Consider the following 20795-nt stretch of genomic DNA (forward strand, 5'->3'; position numbering starts at 1 on the left):
TGCAAAACTGAGCCTACATGGTAAAAAAAAGCTGTTCTTGCCATAATATGGACTTGGTCTTTTACCAAACAGGGCTATCTTCTGTATCCCACCCCTACCTTGTCACAGCACAACTGATTGGCTCAAATGCATTAAGAATTAAAGAAATTCCACAAATTAACTTTTAACAAGGCATACCTGTTAATTGAAATGCATTCCAGGTGACTACCTCATGAAGCTGGTTGAGATAATACCAAGAGTGTGCAAAGCTGTCATCAATGCAAAGGGTGGCTACTTTGAAGAATCTCAAATATAAAATATAATTTGATTTGTTTAACACTTTTTTTGGTTACATCACGATTCCATATGTGTTATATTATAGTTTTGATGGCTTCACTATTATTCTACAATGTAGAAAATAGTACAAATAAAGAAAAACTTTAAATGAGTAGGTATGTCGAAACTTTTGACTGGTATTGTACTGTATATACAGTGGGGAGAACAAGTATTTGATACACTGCCGATTTTGCAGGTTTTACTACTTACAAAGCATGTAGAGGTCTGTAATTTTTATCATAGGTACACTTCAACTGTGAGAGACGGAATCTAAAACAAAAATCCAGAAAATCACATTGTATGATTTTTAAGTAATTAATTTGCATTTTATTGCATGACATAAGTATTTGATACATCAGAAAAGCAGAACTTCATATTTGGTACAGAAACCTTGGTTTGCAATTACAGAGATCATACGTTTCCTGTAGTTCTTGACCAGGTTTGCACACACTGCAGCAGGGTTTTTTGGCCCACTCCTCCATACAGACCTTCTCCAGATCCTTTAGGTTTCGGGGCTGTCGCTGGGCAATATGGACTTTCAGCTCCCTCCAAAGATTTTCTATTGGGTTCAGGTCTGGAGACTAGCTAGGCCACTCCAGGACCTTGAGATGCTTCTTACGGAGCCACTCCTTAGTTGCCCTGGCTGTATGTTTCGGGTCGTTATCATGCTGGAAGACCCAGTCACGACCCATCTTCAATCCTCTTACTGAGGGAAGGAGGTTGTTGGCCAAGATCTCGCGATACATGGCCCCATCCATCCTCCCCTCAATACGGTGCAGTCGTCCTGTCCCCTTTGCAGAAAAGCATCCCCAGAGAATGATGTTTCTACCTCCATGCTTCACGGTTGGGATGGTGTTCTTGGGGTTGTACTCATCCTTCTTCTTCCTCCAAACAGGGCGAGTGGAGTTTAGACCAAAAAGCTCTATTTTTGTCTCATCAGACCACATGATCTTCTCCCATTCCTCCTCTGGATCATCCAGATGGTCATTGGCAAACTTCAGACGGGCCTGGACATGCGCTGGCTTGAGCAGGGGGACCTTGCATGCGCTGCAGGATTTTAATCCATGACGGCGTAGTGTGTTACTAATGGTTTTCTTTGAGACTGTGGTCCCAGCTCTCTTCAGGTCATTGACCAGGTCCTGCCGTGTAGTTCTGGGCTGATCCCTCACCTTCCTCATGATCATTGATGCACCACGAGGTGAGATCTTGCATGGAGCCCCAGACCGAGGGTGATTGACTGTCATCTTCAACTTCTTCCATTTTCTAATAATTGCGCCAACAGTTGTTGCCTTCTCACCAAGCTGCTTGCCTATTGTCCTGTAGCCCATCCCAGCCTTGTGCAGGTCTACAATTTTACCCCTGATGTCCTTACACAGCTCTCTGGTCTTGGCCATTGTGGAGAGGTTGGAGTCTGTTTGATTGAGTGTGTGGACAGGTGTCTTTTATACAGGTAACGAGTTCAAACAGGTGCAGTTAATACAGGTAATGAGTGGAGAACAGGAGGGCTTCTTAAAGAAAAACTAACAGGTCTGTGAGAGCCGGAATTCTTACTGGTTGGTAGGTGATCAAATACTTATGTCATGCAATAAAATGCAAATTAATTACTTAAAAATCATACAATGTGATTTTCTGGATTTTTGTTTTAGATTCCGTCTCTCACAGTTGAAGTGTACCTATGATAAAAATTACAGACCTCTACATGCTTTGTAAGTAGGAAAACCTGCAAAATCAGCAGTGTATCAAATACTTGTTCTCCCCACTGTATATTTTTTTACATAGACATTTGTTAACTGTCTGAGTAGAGTGAGCAAATAAACTGGACAACTAAGAATCTACGGATCAGGGATGCCTCTATTCATCAAGTATGCATCCTTTAAGAATCAAATCTTTCTGTCTTTACTCTTTTACCTGCGTCATGGATTCAAATACATCATGCACTTCCCATGAGGATGGGAGACCCAAAGACGAGAGAATGATTAACAAGACCAACGCAGACCGATACAGAATGGTTGACTGAGATCTGATGGTATGAATGGTGCCACAGGCATTGAAGACACCAGCGGTGGTCACTTATGATATTGGATAAATTGTGCATTTCACAATGCACACTGCAACGACGAGTCTAGATGAACGTTAAAAGTCAAGCAAGTGTCATTTCAATTTCAGAGAAACTGAAAAAGAGGGCAAATGCAGTGATGCACTTCCATCTCTGGTGTCTACTGGAGCTGTAGACTTACAATAGATATAGATACAGTATTATGGGGGGAGGGGTGGATTGTTATGAGGGATCCCAGCCCCCTCTAGCTCACATATAATTCGAACCATGGACCCGGCCATGGGAGTTACCTTTGATCATTAGCGAAGCGTACACTCTCTTATCCCCAACCACCACAGAGATTGTGCTTGAATTCATAGGGGTCAGCTCCCTCATGGTGAGGGAGTGGAAACCCCCCTGAGATACCTGGATCTCATTGAGGGGGCTGGGCTGCAGAGGGGTTTGGTCTAGGCACCACCGCACCTGATGGGTCAGGTCAGGCGGGCTTACAAGGCACCTAAACATGGCAGAGTCCCCCTCAAAACACTCAACGTCCTGGGGTGGCTCTACTATGAGCACTGTCTGACCTGGATGGAACACATCCAGGTCAAATGCTGCTCTGAGCATAATGTATTTCTTGTCCACCAACCAGCATGGGAATAGACAGTAAGAAGGAATGATCTCCCAAATGTTTAAAAATGAAGCAAAGCAAAGGGACGTGAATTATGCTCAGTCAATACTGTTCTATCATATGAATGTTGTAATAATCGGCATGTCTGCTCATGAAGACAAGCAGGGGAGTCAATCTTACGAGATGTCACAATGTCAGCTCTGATACACCACAACCAAACTATGACTCATATGACCTCTAGTAATATTCAAGTTCTGATCTTTAAACGTTGGCAGAGGTCAATCACATCACTCACAAATCATTTTTCAGGAAATAATCCAAATTCTCAACATGAATTCAAAGCTCTGTGCCCTGCTATGCACAGCAGTCAGCACGTCAGCAAAGCTCTTTCATTTACAGCGGGTGTAATTACTAAATAAAAAAGTTATTACCATATTAATGTGCAAAACCATGATTGCAGACAAAGACAAATATATAGGCCAAGGTCTTACCTTTGACTGTCACCTTAGCCGTCATCTTGGCGGTGCCCACGTCACAGGTGTAAGTTCCGCTGTCTTTCTCCTCCAGCTGTTTAATGGTAAGTGTGAGAACGGTCTCCTTTTGGGTCATCTCGCAGCGTCCCCCGGCCTTGAGCTCTATGCCTCCCTTGGACCAGGTGGCCTTGGAGGCAGGCTGGGCCGTCTCACACTGTAGAGTCACTGAGCCCTTTTCTTCCGCCTCACTGTCCTTCAGCTCCTTGGTGAACTTGTGGACTGGCTCTGAAGAAAGGGACATTCCGGTAGGAGCACAGCAGAAGGCATTGAGGTAGGAGAGGCAGCGCTTATAATTAGTGTTATTTAACATTAAAAAGCAGTCATAGTTGAAAAGTGGTAGTTCACGGTCAATGATACCTGAATATCCAGTAAACAAGAACCATTAAACAACTGAAGGTGTCTGTGAAAGGAACTTGTCAGACTTACCTTTGATCACCAGCTTGGCCTTGGTAGTGGCTCCTCCGATGACCTCACAACTATATTCTCCAGAGTCCTGGACAGTGACGCTGCGGACGGTCAACTTCATGACCCTCTCCTCTTTGCTGATGTTATACTTCTCACTCTTCCGGATGTCCTTCCCATCTTTGGCCCACTGGACAGTGGCGCTGGTCTGTGTGACCTCACAGGTGAACACAGCATCCTCCCCTGAGACAACGCTGACGCTCTGCAGCTCCCGTGACACAGATTGGGCTTTGCCTGAAATAAAGGACATTTATATTACCTTTGTTTTAATTCTGAGGATGGCTCAATTTCCTTCCAATTACAGAAACAAAAAAGCTCAGAAATTGGTTCATTTTATTAATGGATTAATTTGATTAATTTCTCCCAATGGTCTACATATCCAATTTAAAACGATAACCTCAGGGATCAGTTGATCGAAGTTTCAAAACAATGAATGCTAAAAGCCCTGCAGATTGATGTTAGAGCCTCAACTGGTACAGATGTCTAACCTTCAACAGCTAGGGTCGACTTGGAGTTCAGGTTCTTGATGTTGAAAACCACCTCACCAGTATCGGCTGGTGTCACGTCCCTGATAACCAGCATGTGTTTGCAACTTGAACTGGAGACCTGGAAGCGTCCTCCATTTGCCACAGTCTGGCCATTCAAGGTCCAGGCACACTCGTCAGTGCTCTCCCATGATAGAATACACTGAAAGCTACATGTCTCTCCCTCCATCGCCTCCACAGACTTCAACTGCTTGGTGATACCTGTGCTCATGTCTACGTAAAGGCTGGGGAGAGGATTTTTGTTTCAAGGACATGATGACAAAATTGCTGTAGAGGCTTCAGCGCACTATACTCATTCGTTCGCAAGTTATGCTGCGTCGTCAAACACACCTCTCACAGTGACCTTTGACTTGGAAAGCTCAGTTCCCAGGTCACATCTGTAATCCCCTGCGTCTTCCTTGGTAACGGCTTTGACGATCAGACCCAGGGACTTGCCTGTGTGCAGAACCTCATACTTAGACCCAGTGGTCAGGAACATACCATCTTTCCTCCAGGTGGGGGAGACCCTGGGCTTGGATGCCTCACACGTCAGGGTGATCATACCTTTCACTTCTCCCACCACGTCATCCAGAGACTTGAGGAGCACTGCACGCTTCTCTGGAGGAATCCAAATGGAGAGCAAGACTTAACCCCCCAACCACCAGTCAAAGCCGTTTAACATATTCCTTGACCTCCCTGACCTTGAAGGTGATGGTGCCCCCATCCTCAGGTGCCAGGTTCTTGAGTGTGAGCGTGTGCATTTTGCCCACCTGAGTGATGGTGTTGACTTCGTTGGAGAAGAGTACTTTGTCATTGAGCAGCCAATGCACCCCCTCATCAGCGTAGTTGATCTCACAGGTGAACACTGCATCACTGTCCTCATCCACCTCAGTGTCCACCAGGTGCTTGGTGATCTCCACTTTCCGAACTGCGATAAACCACAGCACACATCATCATTGTACCATGGATTTGGTTTAAATTAAGAGGATGGAATCTCATTTGAACCATCAATGCTCAGCAAACCAAATAGCATTGAAGTCAAATCAACACCAAAAAGCAATACAAAACATACACTCTACAGTGAGAGTGGCTTTGGTCTCGGCAGCAGTCGACTGACAGCGGTATTCCCCAGTGTCTTCCTCAGTCAGCTTCTGTATGGTCAACTTAGCCCGCACAGCGTCCTGTTTCAGGCTGTACTTGTCTGATGTTGCCAGGAGGGTTTGGCCTTTGAACCAGCTCACCTCTTTGGGTACGGTGGAAAACTTGGAGCTCAGCGTGGCTGAGCCCTTCTCTTTGGCTGTCGCATCCTTAATGGGCTCTAGAACCTCAAGAGGGCGCTCTGTAGTCGAGACAATAAGACGTGCAAACAGCTCTGATCATAGGCAAGTCATGTAACATGCTCCTAACCCAGTTTTGGTTGTAATCTGGTTGTAACAACGTCATTTCAACCAGTTATACCCACTGGGAATATGGTGCTCTGTGTGAGGAGAACCCTCTGACCTTTGACAGTGAGCTGGGCCACAGACTTGCTCTTGCCAGCACTGAACTGGACAGGTCCTGTCATGGAGGCCTTGGTCTTCTTGAAGGTGAGGCGGTGCATGGAGCCCTCCATCTCCATCTCCAAGTCAGCACTGTCCTGCATGGCCACACCATTCAGGGTCCACTTGGGGGGCTTGACTGAGTTGATGTTGATCTCCACCTCGAAGAAGGCGGCGAAGAGCTCGGTCACTTCCACGGCACTTAGCTCCCGTACGATGCTGATGGCCTGCTCTAGAGGGACCACAGATACCGAGCGTATAGGTCAAACTTGAGACAGAAGCACTCTTAATTACACTCTTTAGGGATATTATAAGAGTGCTATTTCCACTGATTCACTCACTGACTGGTAATCCTGTGTCCTGAAGTATTCATACGTGCTAAAAGAGATTGAAAGTGTATTTTTATAAAGTCACATCAACCTTTATAAAAATACACTTTAAATACAATTCCTAGAAGTTTACAATAGACAATGTCCTGATTTTCATCCTGTTACCTTCCACAACAAGTTTACAGGATGTCTTGTCGTCGATGGCGTTGCAGGTGTAATTATCCTCGTCGTCCGAGCCCACGTCATTGATAGTGAGTTTGCGGTTTATACTCTTGCTGCTAATCTCGTGCTTCTTGCTGGGCTTGATCTCCTTCTTGTTCTTGTACCACTTGACCTTGGCACTTGCCCGAGACATTTGACATTCCAGGAACCCACGGTGTGTATGCATGGCTAACTTATCCCTGAGCTTCTTCACAAACTGGACAGGGAGCTCTACAGTAACAATAACAACCGTATCAATACAAGGAAGCCATACTAAGCAGTACCACAGTAGCATATAAAAACTATATCATATATCAAAGCTGTAAGCAGCACTACAATAATACAGTCTACAAAGAAAAGAAAGTACTTGACGGGCCATGGCAAAACCAAAGAAGCCTATAAGCCTATGCAGAAACCCTTCGTAAGCATATCTGATCTATTTACTGTACAGTTGCTTCCAGCATACACTACAAGACAAAACGTTTGTGGACACCTTCTCATCAAACATCTCATTCCAAAATCATGGGCATTAATATGGAGTTGGTCGCTCCTTTAGTGCTATATAGCCTTCACTCCTCTGGAAAGGCTTTCCACTAGATGTTGGAACATTTCTGAGGGGACTTGCTTCCTTTCAGCCACAAGAGCATTAGTGAGGTCGGCCACTGATGTTGGGCGATTAGGCCTGGCTCGCAGTCTGCATTACAATTCATCCCAAAGGTGTTCGATGGGGTTAAGGTCAGGGCTCTGTGCAGGCCAGTCAAGTTCTTCCACGCCAATCTCAACAAACCATTTCTGTGAGGCCCTCGCTTTGTGCACGGGGGCATTTTCATGCTGAAACAGGAACGGGCCTTTCCCAAACTGTTGCCACAAAGTTGGAAGCACAGAATGGTCTAGAATGTCATTGTAAGATTTCCCTAGCCCGAACCATGAAAAACAGCCCCAGACCATTATTCCTCCTCCACCAAACTTTACAGTTGCCACTATGTGTTGGGGCAGGTAGCGTTCTTTTCGCACCCGCCAAACCCGGATTCCTCCATCGGACTGTCAGATGGTGAAGCGTAATTCAGGACCCCCGAGCGCTACAGCACCTGGGGGTCCTGTTCTGTGAGCTTGTGTGGCCTACCACTTCGCGGCTGAGCCGTTGATGATCCTAGACATTTCCACTACACAATAACAGCACTTACAGCAGCTCTAGTAAAGTAAACATTTGACGAACTGACTGGTTGGAAAGGTGGCATCCTATGATGGTGCCACGTTGAAAGTCACTGAGCTCTTCAGTAAGGCTTGGTTTAAATATACTTAAGTATCAAAAGTAAAAGTATAAATCATTTCAAATTCCTTATATTAAGCAAACCAGATGGCACAATTTTCTTGTTTTTTTTCCATTTACGGATAGTTAGGGGCACACTCAAACACAGACATCATTTATTAACAAAGCCTTTGTGTTTAGTGAGTCCACCATTTCAGAGGACCATTTTCCTGTCCTGGTAAGCATTCAAAATGTAACTAGTACTTATGCGTGTCAGGGAAAATGTATGGAGCAAAAAGTAAATAATTTTATTTAGGAATGTAGTGAAGTAAAAGTAGTCAAAAATATAAATAAAAAAGTAAAGTACCGGTACCCAAAAACTACTTAAGTAGTACTTTCAAGTATTTTTACGTAAGTACAGTCGTGGCCAAAAGTTTTGAGAATGACACAAATATCAATTTTCACAAAGTCTGCTGCCTCAGTGTCTTTAGATATTTTTATCAGATGTTACTATGGAATACTGAAGTATAATTACAAGCATTTCATAAGTGTCAAAGGCTTTTATTGACAAGTACATGAAGTTGATGCAAAGAGTCAATATTTGCAGTGTTGACCCTTATTTTTCAAGACCTCTGCAATCCACCCTGGCATGCTGTCAATTAACCTCTGGGCCACATCTTAACTGATGGCAGCCCATTCTTGCATAATCAATGCTTGGAGTTTGTCAGAATTTGTGGGTTTTTGTTTGTCCACCCGCCTCTTGAGGATTGACCAGAAGTTCTCAATTGGATTAAGGCCTGGGGAGTTTCCTGGCCATGGACCCAAAATATCGATGTTTTGTTCCCCGAGCCACTTAGTTATCACTTTTGCCATATGGCAAGGTGCTCCATCATGCTGGAAAAGGCATTGTTCGTCACCAAACTGTTCCTGGATGGTTGGGAGGATGTGTTGGTACCATTCTTTATTCATGGCTGTGTTCTTAGGCAAAATTGTGAGTGTGCCCACTCCCTTGGCTGAGAAGAAACCCCACACATGAATGGTCTCAGGATGCTTTACTGTTGGCATGACACAGGACTGATGGTAGCGCTCACCTTGTCTTCTCCGGACAAGCTTTTTTCCGGATGCCCCAAACAATCGGAAAGGGGATTCATCAGAGAAAAGGACTTTACCCCAGTCCTCAGCAGTCCAATCCCTGTACCTTTTGCAGAATATCAGTCTGTCCCTGATGTTTTTCCTGGAGAAAGGTGGATTCTTTGCTGCCCTTCTTGACACCAGGCCATCCTACAAAAGTATTCGCCTCACTGTGCTTGAGCAAGCTCTGTACTGGTGGTGCCCCGATCCCGCAGCTGAATCAACTTTAAGATACGGTCCTGATGCTTGCTGGATTTTCTTGGGTGCTCTGAAGCCTTCTTCACAACAATTGAACCGCTCTCCTTGAAGTTCTTGATGATCCGATAAATGGTTGATTTAGGTGCAATCTTACTGGCAGCAATATCCTTGCCTGTGAAGCCCTTTTTGTGCAAAGCAATGATGACGGCACGTGTTTCCTTGCAGGTAACCATGGTTGACAGAGGAAGAACAATGATTCCAAGCACCACCCTCCTTTTGAAGCTTCCAGTCTGTTATTCGAACTCAATCAGCATGACAGAGTGATCTCCAGCCTTGTCCTCGTCAACACTCACACCTGTGTTAACGAGAGAATCACTGACATGATGTCAGCTGGTCTTTTTGTGGCAGGGCTGAAATGCAGTGGAAATGTTTTTGGGGGATTCATTTCATTTGCATGGCAAAGAGGGACTTTGCAATTAATTGCAATTCATCTGATCACTCTTCATAACATTCTGGAGTACATGCAAATTGCCATCATACAAACTGAGGCAGCAGACTTTGTGAAAATTTATATTTGTGTCATTCTCAAAACCTTTGCCCACAACTGTACTTTACAGAAGCTGATAAACATACTGGCTTTTTTACAGAACAGCAAACTCCCTAAATTGAGATGGAAACACTAAAAGAGCCATGTCCCCTGGATCTCATCATAGGAAAGATCTTGAAATAATTTCAAGGAGCTCTGAAATATGTCCAATCCTCAAGATGAGGAATTCATTGGAGTAAAACGTAATAATAATTGCCCTGATGCATCAGCAGCCTACACACACTTGGACAGACTTATATTTTTACATTTTACATTTGAGTCATTTAGCAGACGCTCTTATCCAGATTTACTTACAGTTAGTACATTCATCTTAAGATAGCTAGATGAGACAACCACATATCACAGTCAAAATAAATACATTTTTCCTCGATTGAAATTAAAATAAATAATAATAATTGTAGCAAATTTGTCCCAATCTACAGGATCTCAAAGTGGACTTAAGTATAATTAAGTGGGTCATTGACTTTCTCCTCAATAGGGGTCAGTAAGCCAAAGAAAACATCTCCCTGTGCAATTCATATCCACAGGCTACCCCAAGGAACAGGGATTTCTCCTGTGCTGTCCTCCATCTACTCCAACGTCCTGAGGGGCTCGGATAGTCACTGCATGACCTTTTCACTCCTGGCCTGGTACAGAGGGATCTCCATAAGCAACATGAGAGCAAGCTCCCGAGGGTGGTCAGGTCACCCTAGGATCTGGGTCACGTGGTTCAGGTTTCCAGAGGATGTAAATCAACCATATATATAAAAAAGACTGCACCATGGATTTGAAGGGAAACAACTCACAACCTACATATTCTTAGGGATCATCTTGCCCTCTGGCCAGGGATACAAAACACCAACATTTCAGAATAAAAGAGGCAATCCCCACAGACATCTGGCTGCTGAACCAAAATAAACCTCAGGACAATAACTCTGAGGACACAGAGGACAGACTAACTAGCTGACCGATTGACTGGATCAGATTTTAGTTATGGTTAGAGATCTGAATTCACCATTGGTATGTTTAATAAGTGTTAGTGAATTCTGTGAATTTGTTATGTATATTGTGATGAGCTGACCTGAACATCATTAATTTAACAAAGGTATTCTATCATATGGCATACTGTGCCATATATAGCATTCTATGGGGAATGCATGCTGGAAATGGACTTTGTTTCTTTACCTTTCACTGTCAGTTTGGCTGTTGAAGAGGCCTTTTCAGCTGTGAATTTAATCTCCGCCACATCTTCTGGTGTCACCAATTTAATCAGCAGCACATAGATTTTACCTTTAATTGAAAGAGGGCAACTTCTAAGAACATTACAGAATGGTAAAACACATAAATAGTAAATTAGACCTAATTAATCAATGATGGCTAATAATTCAAAAGCTGATGCATGATTGTCTATTACTAAAATGTATGAGTGTCTATTACTAAAATGTATGAGAGTCTATTACTAAAATGTATGAGTGTCTATTACTAAAATGTATGAGTGTCTATTACAAAAATATATGAGTGTCTATTACAAAAATATATGAGTGTCTATTACAAAAATATGTGAGTGTCTATTACTAAAATGTATGAGTGTCTATTACTAAAATGTATGAGTGTCTATTACTAAACTGTATGAGTGTCTATTACTAAAATGTATGAGTGTCTATTACAAAAATATATGAGTGTCTATTACAAAAATATGTGAGTGTCTATTACTAAAATGTATGAGTGTCTATTACTAAAATATATGAGTGTCTATTACAAAAAATATATGAGTGTCTATTGCTAAAATGTATGAGTGTCTATTACTAAAATATATGAGTGTCTATTACTAAAATGTATGAGTGTCTATTACTAAAATGGATGAGTGTCTATTACTAAAATATATGAGAGTCTATTGCTAAAATGTATGAGTGTCTATTACTAAAATATATGAGTGTCTATTACTAAAATGTATGAGTGTCTTTTACTAAAATGTTTGAGTGTCTATTACTAAAATATATGAGTGTTTATTACTAAAATGGATGAGTGTCTATTACTAAAATGGATGAGTGTCTATTACTAAAATATATGAGTGTCTATTACTAAAATATATGAGTGTCTATTACTAAAATGGACATCTAAACATATACTTGGAAAGAATTCTAAATGTGTGTATCCTCCTCACCCTCTTGTCTCATCTTGATGTTGTCACCGACTTTGAGTTTGGTGTCTCCTTTGAACCACTGGCAGGCCACATCATCGTGAGAGATCTCACACATGAATGACGCACTCTCCTTCTCCATCACCTCCACATCCTCCAGCTTCTTCACTATCTTAATGTCTCGGGCTTTGGGGGAGAATCACAAGAGACCATAAAAAGAGACATCAGAGAGCCTTCAACACATCTACTGCTGAATGAATAGGGACATTCTTTTCCATTGATTCATAGCTATATATCTGGTAAGAAGGATGTCTATTATTTAAAATTGAGACATGCACTATTTTACCAACCTGTAAGTACATCTATCATTGACAAGCCTATACAATCATCATTGGATTGTATTATACGATCATTATCATTGGATCGCATAATATACCATGTATCATGTTGTATCATATGAATAACATGTAGGGACTCATACCATGTACAGTGAGTTTGGCTGATGTATTGTCGTCAGACATTCGACAAACGTATGTGCCCTCATCCTCTTTGGAACATTTATGGATGAGGAGGCTACGTGTGCGACCCTGGGAGTGGATGCCAAAGTTCTTTCCTGGTTTTAGTTCCGTATCACCCTAGGGAACAGTGATATTTTAGTACAAAAGTACACTTTCTCGTTTTGCATGACTGGATGTTCGAGTTCTATGATTTACCACTAGAATATGTTTTCTCACCTTGAACCACTTGACCTCAGCATTGGTTCTGGACACCTCACACTCAAGTGTTGCCTTTTCCTTCTCTGGAGCTTTGACATCCTCCATGGGCCTAGAGATCATGGCAGCAGGTTCTGTACAAGCCACAATGCAAAAAGGTACAGTATTTAAACAAGAGGTGCCACTTCAAATAACACTCAACTTGATGAATAGCTTAATGTTGGACAAAAATTGAGATAACCTACCTTCAACAATGAGCTTGCCAGAAGACTTGACCCCTTCCGCTTGGAAGACAATCGTTCCTGCGTCCTCCATCTTGAGTTGGGACAGTGTAAGGGCATGCTTCTTTCCAAGGGCCGTGATGCGACAGTTGGACCCTGCCTTGAGCTTGGCTCCGCTCCTGGTCCAGGATCCCTCCACGTCAGATTGACTGAGCTCCACCTCCAGGGTCACTGTTTCCTTCTCATTGGCCTTGACCTCGGCCAGCAGGCCCTTCACCACCTCAATCTTCTGCACTGTGAAATACAGATAGAGGGAATGTTTAGGTGTGTTGGAATATGCTAAATGTTTAGGTTATACAGAATCATCACTACATTTACATTTACATTTAAGTCATTTAGCAGACGCTCTTATCACTAAGTGTCCTGTGCATCTCTTTTTGGCACTGAAACTGTAGATATAAATAGTCTGGGGCTACAGAGTAGCGCAGCGGTCTAAGGCACTACATCTCAGTGCTAGAGGCGTCACTACAGACCCTGGTTCAATTCCAGGCTGTATCACAACCGGCGCACAATTGGCCCAGCATCGTCCGGGTTAGGGTTTGGTAGGCCGTCATTGGAAATAAGAATTTGATCTTAACTGACTTGCCTAGTTAAAAAAGAAAAAAATATATATATATAACAAAATAAACATCTGTGTGGAGATCAAAGGTACAAACTACATGTCAGATTAGGAAATACTGTCTGTGCTTAACTAAGATCACTAGGGGCTATTTATACATAATCATAAAACTACAGCATCTGTAAATGGGACATACTCTTACTTGGGCGGTAGGTAGTCGAGTGTTGGGCCAGTAGCCAAAAGGTCGCTGAATCGAATCCCTGAGCTGACTAGGTGAAGATTCTGTCGATGTGCCTTTGAACAAGGCACTTAACCCTAATTTCTACTGTAAATCACTCAGGATAAGAACGTCTGCTAAATGACTAAAATGTAAATGTACTTACCATCCACAGTGAGTTTGGCCTGGGTCTTGTCATCCAGAGTTTCACAGGAGTAATAGCCGCGGTCAGCGGTAGTCACACTCTTGAAGACCAGGGTCTGCTTGGCCCCATCCACCCTGATGTCCATGTTGCCTCCGGGCTGCAGCACCACGCTGTTCTTCATCCACCTGACCTCTTTAGAGGGTCTACTAAGCTCCACCTCCAGCTTCACTCCCTTCTGATCCTCTACCGTCGTCACGTTCTGCAGCTTCTTCTTGAACATCACCGGCTCCACTGTCAGGGTACAAAGAAAACACAGATATTACAACTCCTTCGTGATAACTGTAGCCCTTCTAAGCTAAAATGCTTAAAAGGCTTATACATTTTTGTAAACAATGGCTATAATTGTGTATCAGTCAATCAAAACAATCTGCTGATAATACAGAACAGAAGTATATCCACTGGAAATTAGCTCAGATATTATATCATACAGTAAGTGTTAAAGCGAATAGAGGTTGTTTCTTACGTTGCACTTGGAGGGTAGCGCTGCAGGTTTTGCCCTCAGCTGCCATACGGATCTCCCCAGCATCCTCCTGACTGACTGACGTGATGGTGAGGGAGTGGCTGGTGGCCCCGTGCTCAATCTTATACTTGGGCCCAGCAGTGATTGGCACGTTGTTGCGGAACCATTTTACTTTGACGTCTGCTGGGGTGACACTACACTTGAAGATGGCATCCTTCCCTTCCACTGCAGCGATGCTGCTCAGCTTGGAAGTCAGATTCACTAGTCTGGGGGCTGAAAAGTTCAGAATGAAAAAGATTATCTGGAGACACTTAATTAGACTCAGGCACACAGAAAGTTAATATTGAGTTAATATTGAAATACATGGGTTAATATCTAGTATGTTTGACGATATGTCTGTAACTATGTTGAATATGTCTGTAACTATGTTGTATATGTCTGTAACTATGTTGTTTATGTCTGTAACTATGTGGTACAGGTCTGTAACTATGTGGTACAGGTCTGTAACTATGTTGAATATGTCTGTAACTATGTTGTATATGTCTGTAACTATATTGTATATGTCTGTAACTATGTTGTACAGGTATGTAACTATGTTGTATATGTCTGTAACTATATTGTACAGGTCTGTAACTATGTTGTATATGTCTGTAACTACGTGGTACAGGTCTGTAACTATGTTGTATATGTCTGTAACTATATTCTATATGTCTGTAACTATGTTGAATATGTCTGTAACTATGCTGTATATGTCTGTAAATATGTTGTATATGTCTGTAACTATGTTGTATATGTCTGTAACTATGTTGTATATGTCTGTAACTATGTGGTACAGGTCTGTAACTATGTGGTACAGGTCTGTAACTATGTTGAATATGTCTGTAACTATGTTGTATATGTCTGTAACTATGTTGTATATGTCTGTAACTATGTTGTACAGGTATGTAACTATGTTGTATATGTCTGTAACTATATTGTACAGGTCTGTAACTATGTTGTATATGTCTGTAACTACGTGGTACAGGTCTGTAACTATGTTGTATATGTCTGTAACTATATTCTATATGTCTGTAACTATGTTGAATATGTCTGTAACTATGCTGTATATGTCTGTAACTATGTTGTATATGTCTGTAACTATGTTGTATATGTCTGTAACTATATTGTACAGGTCTGTAACTATGTTGTATATGTCTGTAACTACGTGGTACAGGTCTGTAACTATGTTGTATATGTCTGTAATTATGTTGAATATGTCTGTAACTATGGTGTACAAGTATTTAACTATATTGTATTTGTCTGTAACTATGGTGTATTTGTCTGTAACTATGTTGTGTATGTCTGTAACTATGTTTTACAGTTCTGTAAATATGTTGTATATGTCTGTAACTGTGTTGTATATATCTGTAACTATGTTGTATATGTCTGTAACTGTGTTGTACAGGTCTGTAACTATGTTGTACAGGTCTGGAACTATGTTCAATATGTCTGTAACTATGTTGAATATGTCTGTAACTATGTTGTACAGGTCTGTAACTATGTTGAATATGTCTGTAACTATGTTGACAGGTCTGTAACTATGTTGTATATGTCTGTAACTACGTGGTACATGTCTGTAACTATGTTGTATATGTCTGTAATTATGTTGAATATGTCTGTAACTATGGTGTACAAGTATTTAACTATATTGTATTTGTCTGTAACTATGTTGTATTTGTCTGTAACTATGTTGTATATGTCTGTAACTATGTTTTACAGGTCTGTAACTATGTTGTATATGTCTGTAACTATATTGTATATGTCTGTAACTGTGTTGTACAGGTATGTAACTATGTTGTATATGTCTGTAACTATGTTGTATATGTCTGTAACTGTGTTGTATATATCTGTAACTATGTTGTATATGTCTGTAACTGTGTTGTACAGGTCTGTAACTATGTTGTACAGATCTGGAACTATGTTCTATTTGTCTGTAACTATGTTGAATATGTCTGTAACTATGTTTTATATGTCTGTAACTATGTTGTATATGTCTGTAACTATGTTGTATATGTCTGTAACTATGTTGTATACGTCTGCAACTAAGTTGTTTATGTCTGTAACTATGTTCTATGTGTCTGTAACTATGTTGAATATGTCTGTTACTATGTTGTATATGTCTGTAACTATGTTGTTTATGTCTGTAACTATGTTGTTTATGTCTGTTACTATGTTGTATATGTCTGTAACTATGTTGTACAGGTCTGTAACTATGTTGTATATGTCTGTAACTATGTTGTATATGTATGTAACTATGTTGTTTATGTCTGTAACTATGTTTAATATGTCTGTAACTATGTTGTATATGTCTGTGACTATGTTTAACAGGTCTGTAACTATGTTATATATGTCTGTAACTATGTTGTTTATGTCTGTAACTATGTTTAACAGGTCTGTAACTACGTTGTATATGTCTGTAACTATGTTATATATGTCTGTACTATGTTGTATGTGTCTGTAAATATGTTTTATATGTCTGTTACTATGTTGTATATGTCTGTCACTATGTTGTATATGTCTGTAACTATGTTTAATATGTCTGTTACTATGTTGTATATGTCTGTAACTATGTTTAACAGGTCTGTAACTATGTTATATATGTCTGTAACTATGTTGTTTATGTCTGTAACTATGTTTAACAGGTCTGTAACTACGTTGTATATGTCTGTAACTATGTTATATATGTCTGTAACTATGCTGTATGTGTCTGTAAATATGTTTTATATGTCTGTTACTATGTTGTTTATGTCTGTAACTATGTTTAACAGGTCTGTAACTACGTTGTATATGTCTGTAAATATGTTTTATATGTCTGTAACTATGTTGTTTATGTCTGTAACTATGTTTAACAGGTCTGTAACTACGTTGTATATGTCTGTAACTATGTTATATATGTCTGTAACTATGCTGTATGTGTCTGTAAATATGTTTTATATGTCTGTTACTATGCTGTATATGTCTGTAACTATGTTGTATATGTCTGTAACTATGTTGTATATGTCTGTAACTATATTGTACAGGTCTGTAACTATGTTGTATATGTCTGTAACTACGTGGTACAGGTCTGTAACTATGTTGTATATGTCTGTAATTATGTTGAATATGTCTGTAACTATGGTGTACAAGTATTTAACTATATTGTATTTGTCTGTAACTATGGTGTATTTGTCTGTAACTATGTTGTGTATGTCTGTAACTATGTTTTACAGTTCTGTAAATATGTTGTATATGTCTGTAACTGTGTTGTATATATCTGTAACTATGTTGTATATGTCTGTAACTGTGTTGTACAGGTCTGTAACTATGTTGTACAGGTCTGGAACTATGTTCAATATGTCTGTAACTATGTTGAATATGTCTGTAACTATGTTGTACAGGTCTGTAACTATGTTGAATATGTCTGTAACTATGTTGACAGGTCTGTAACTATGTTGTATATGTCTGTAACTACGTGGTACATGTCTGTAACTATGTTGTATATGTCTGTAATTATGTTGAATATGTCTGTAACTATGGTGTACAAGTATTTAACTATATTGTATTTGTCTGTAACTATGTTGTATTTGTCTGTAACTATGTTGTATATGTCTGTAACTATGTTTTACAGGTCTGTAACTATGTTGTATATGTCTGTAACTATATTGTATATGTCTGTAACTGTGTTGTACAGGTATGTAACTATGTTGTATATGTCTGTAACTATGTTGTATATGTCTGTAACTGTGTTGTATATATCTGTAACTATGTTGTATATGTCTGTAACTGTGTTGTACAGGTCTGTAACTATGTTGTACAGATCTGGAACTATGTTCTATTTGTCTGTAACTATGTTGAATATGTCTGTAACTATGTTTTATATGTCTGTAACTATGTTGTATATGTCTGTAACTATGTTGTATATGTCTGTAACTATGTTGTATACGTCTGCAACTAAGTTGTTTATGTCTGTAACTATGTTCTATGTGTCTGTAACTATGTTGAATATGTCTGTTACTATGTTGTATATGTCTGTAACTATGTTGTTTATGTCTGTAACTATGTTGTTTATGTCTGTTACTATGTTGTATATGTCTGTAACTATGTTGTACAGGTCTGTAACTATGTTGTATATGTCTGTAACTATGTTGTATATGTATGTAACTATGTTGTTTATGTCTGTAACTATGTTTAATATGTCTGTAACTATGTTGTATATGTCTGTGACTATGTTTAACAGGTCTGTAACTATGTTATATATGTCTGTAACTATGTTGTTTATGTCTGTAACTATGTTTAACAGGTCTGTAACTACGTTGTATATGTCTGTAACTATGTTATATATGTCTGTACTATGTTGTATGTGTCTGTAAATATGTTTTATATGTCTGTTACTATGTTGTATATGTCTGTCACTATGTTGTATATGTCTGTAACTATGTTTAATATGTCTGTTACTATGTTGTATATGTCTGTAACTATGTTTAACAGGTCTGTAACTATGTTATATATGTCTGTAACTATGTTGTTTATGTCTGTAACTATGTTTAACAGGTCTGTAACTACGTTGTATATGTCTGTAACTATGTTATATATGTCTGTAACTATGTTGTATGTGTCTGTAAATATGTTTTATATGTCTGTTACTATGTTGTATATGTCTGTAACTATGGTGTATATGTCTGTAACTATGTTTAATATGTCTGTTACTATGTTGTATATGTCTGTAACTATGTTTAACAGGTCTGTACTTACGTTGTATATGTCTGTAACTATGTTGTATATGTCTGTTAATATGTTGTATATGTCTGTAACTATGTTGGACAGGTCTGTACTTACGTTGTATATGTCTGTAACTATGTTGTATATGTCTGTAACTATGTTGTACAGGTCTGTACTTACGTTGTATATGTCTGTAACTCTGTTGTATATGTCTGTTACTATGTTGTATATGTCTGTAACTATGGTGTACAGGTCTGTAACTGTGTTGTATATGTCTGTAACTGTGTTGTATATGTCTGTAACTGTGTTGTATATGTCTGTAACTATGATGTATATGTCTGTAACTATGTTGTTTATGTCTGTAACTATATGCTGCAGTAGTGAGTGACCAAGTGTTAAATCTAATGAAAGTAAAGCCTCAGCTACCGTTGGTGGAGATCTTGGCAGAGGTCTTATCATCTTTGCATTCACAGATGTACTCTCCCTCATCCTCTTTGGTCATTCCTGTTATGGTAAGGACCCGCTTGGCACCGTCAGTGCTGACACAGAACCTGCCACCGGGTTTGACCTCACGACTGTTTTGGCGCCAGAGTACGTCCCCTGAGGCTTGGTTCAGTTCACAGGTCAGGGTCAGCGTAACACCCAGCTCTGTGGCTACAGGCTGCAACTGCACCACAAACTTCAGCGGTGTATCTGAGAGGAAATATGGACAGAACCTAATTAACTACATTTTATATGCATGCTCTTATGTCAGTATTGACTGTACATGCCAATCAATTGTTCTGATGAATGAATTGCTAACTAACGTTTGACTTGAACTTTGAACTCAAGCTTGTCATCATCAGTGTGGCAAGAGTAGGTGCCACTGTCTTTGACTTCGGTGGACTTCACAATCAGGGTACGAGAGTGTCCCTCTCTCTTCATCTCATATTTAGTGCCTTCCTTCAACTCTACTCCATCCCTGAACCACTTGACACTGGCACTCTCCGAAGTCAGCTCAGTGGTCAAAACAAACTTCTCACTTGCTTGAACACTGCATATATCCTTCATGGCAGTCTTTTTAAACTTGGCAGAGGATTCTAGAGAAAAAAATAAGACTTGTTAGCATAGTGATGATAGTGCTGGGTATAACAAATATGGTGAATGAGTCAATGACATCATACCTGTCACCTGTATCTTAAAGACCAGCTTCTCTGCTCCAACCTCACAGGTGTACTGTCCAGCATCCTTCTTCTCCACCTTCTCTATCACCAGCTGACGAGTCTTGCCCTTTGTCTCCATGGAGACTGTCTTACTGGAAGTCAGCAGCTTACCATCCTTGTACCATTTCACCTCCGTCTTGGTATCAGACACCTCACAGCTCAGAGTGGCTTTCTGGCAGAGTGTAGCTTTCACCTCCTTCTGTACAGAGTCCTTATTGGTGAAGGCAGCCTGGACCTCTGAATGGGGATCATTGAAGGGTATGGTAAAACCAGAAACCCTTCATTCAGGGTCAAACAATCCCAACACCAAATCAGAAACCCTTTGCGTATCTTGCACATGACATACAAAAGAGAAATCAAGCGATATTGTCAGAGTAAGTAAAAAAAATCTGCATTTTTAAAGCATTATGAGACAGACAAGAACATACAATTCAGACTTCCACACTAACAAAACAATCATAACAAACAACAGTATAACATCTCTTTCCTTGGGAGAAAAAGAATGGTAGACAATGTAGAACACAGACACAGTACATTGACAACCATCCA

At 40.3% G+C, this 20795-nt stretch overlaps 1 protein-coding gene across 1 annotated transcript in view; it reads right to left on the reverse strand.

The window, feature by feature from the left end:
* The window catches only part of LOC139551243 (obscurin-like), a 91662-nt gene that overhangs the window by 51131 nt on the left and 19736 nt on the right, over nt 1-20795 (reverse strand). The window contains exons 15-26 of the mRNA XM_071362730.1: nt 20208-20483; nt 19851-20123; nt 19471-19737; nt 14311-14580; nt 13809-14078; nt 12831-13100; nt 12607-12719; nt 12354-12507; nt 11897-12058; nt 10918-11022; nt 3941-4210; nt 3473-3739 (exon numbers count right to left, since the gene is read on the reverse strand). Coding sequence (XP_071218831.1) covers nt 3473-3739; nt 3941-4210; nt 10918-11022; nt 11897-12058; nt 12354-12507; nt 12607-12719; nt 12831-13100; nt 13809-14078; nt 14311-14580; nt 19471-19737; nt 19851-20123; nt 20208-20483 — 2697 coding nt within the window. The remainder of the gene's footprint in view (nt 1-3472; nt 3740-3940; nt 4211-10917; nt 11023-11896; nt 12059-12353; nt 12508-12606; nt 12720-12830; nt 13101-13808; nt 14079-14310; nt 14581-19470; nt 19738-19850; nt 20124-20207; nt 20484-20795) is intronic.

Source organism: Salvelinus alpinus, chromosome 23, assembly GCF_045679555.1.
Source record: "Salvelinus alpinus chromosome 23, SLU_Salpinus.1, whole genome shotgun sequence".
NCBI classification, from domain to species: domain Eukaryota; kingdom Metazoa; phylum Chordata; class Actinopteri; order Salmoniformes; family Salmonidae; genus Salvelinus; species Salvelinus alpinus.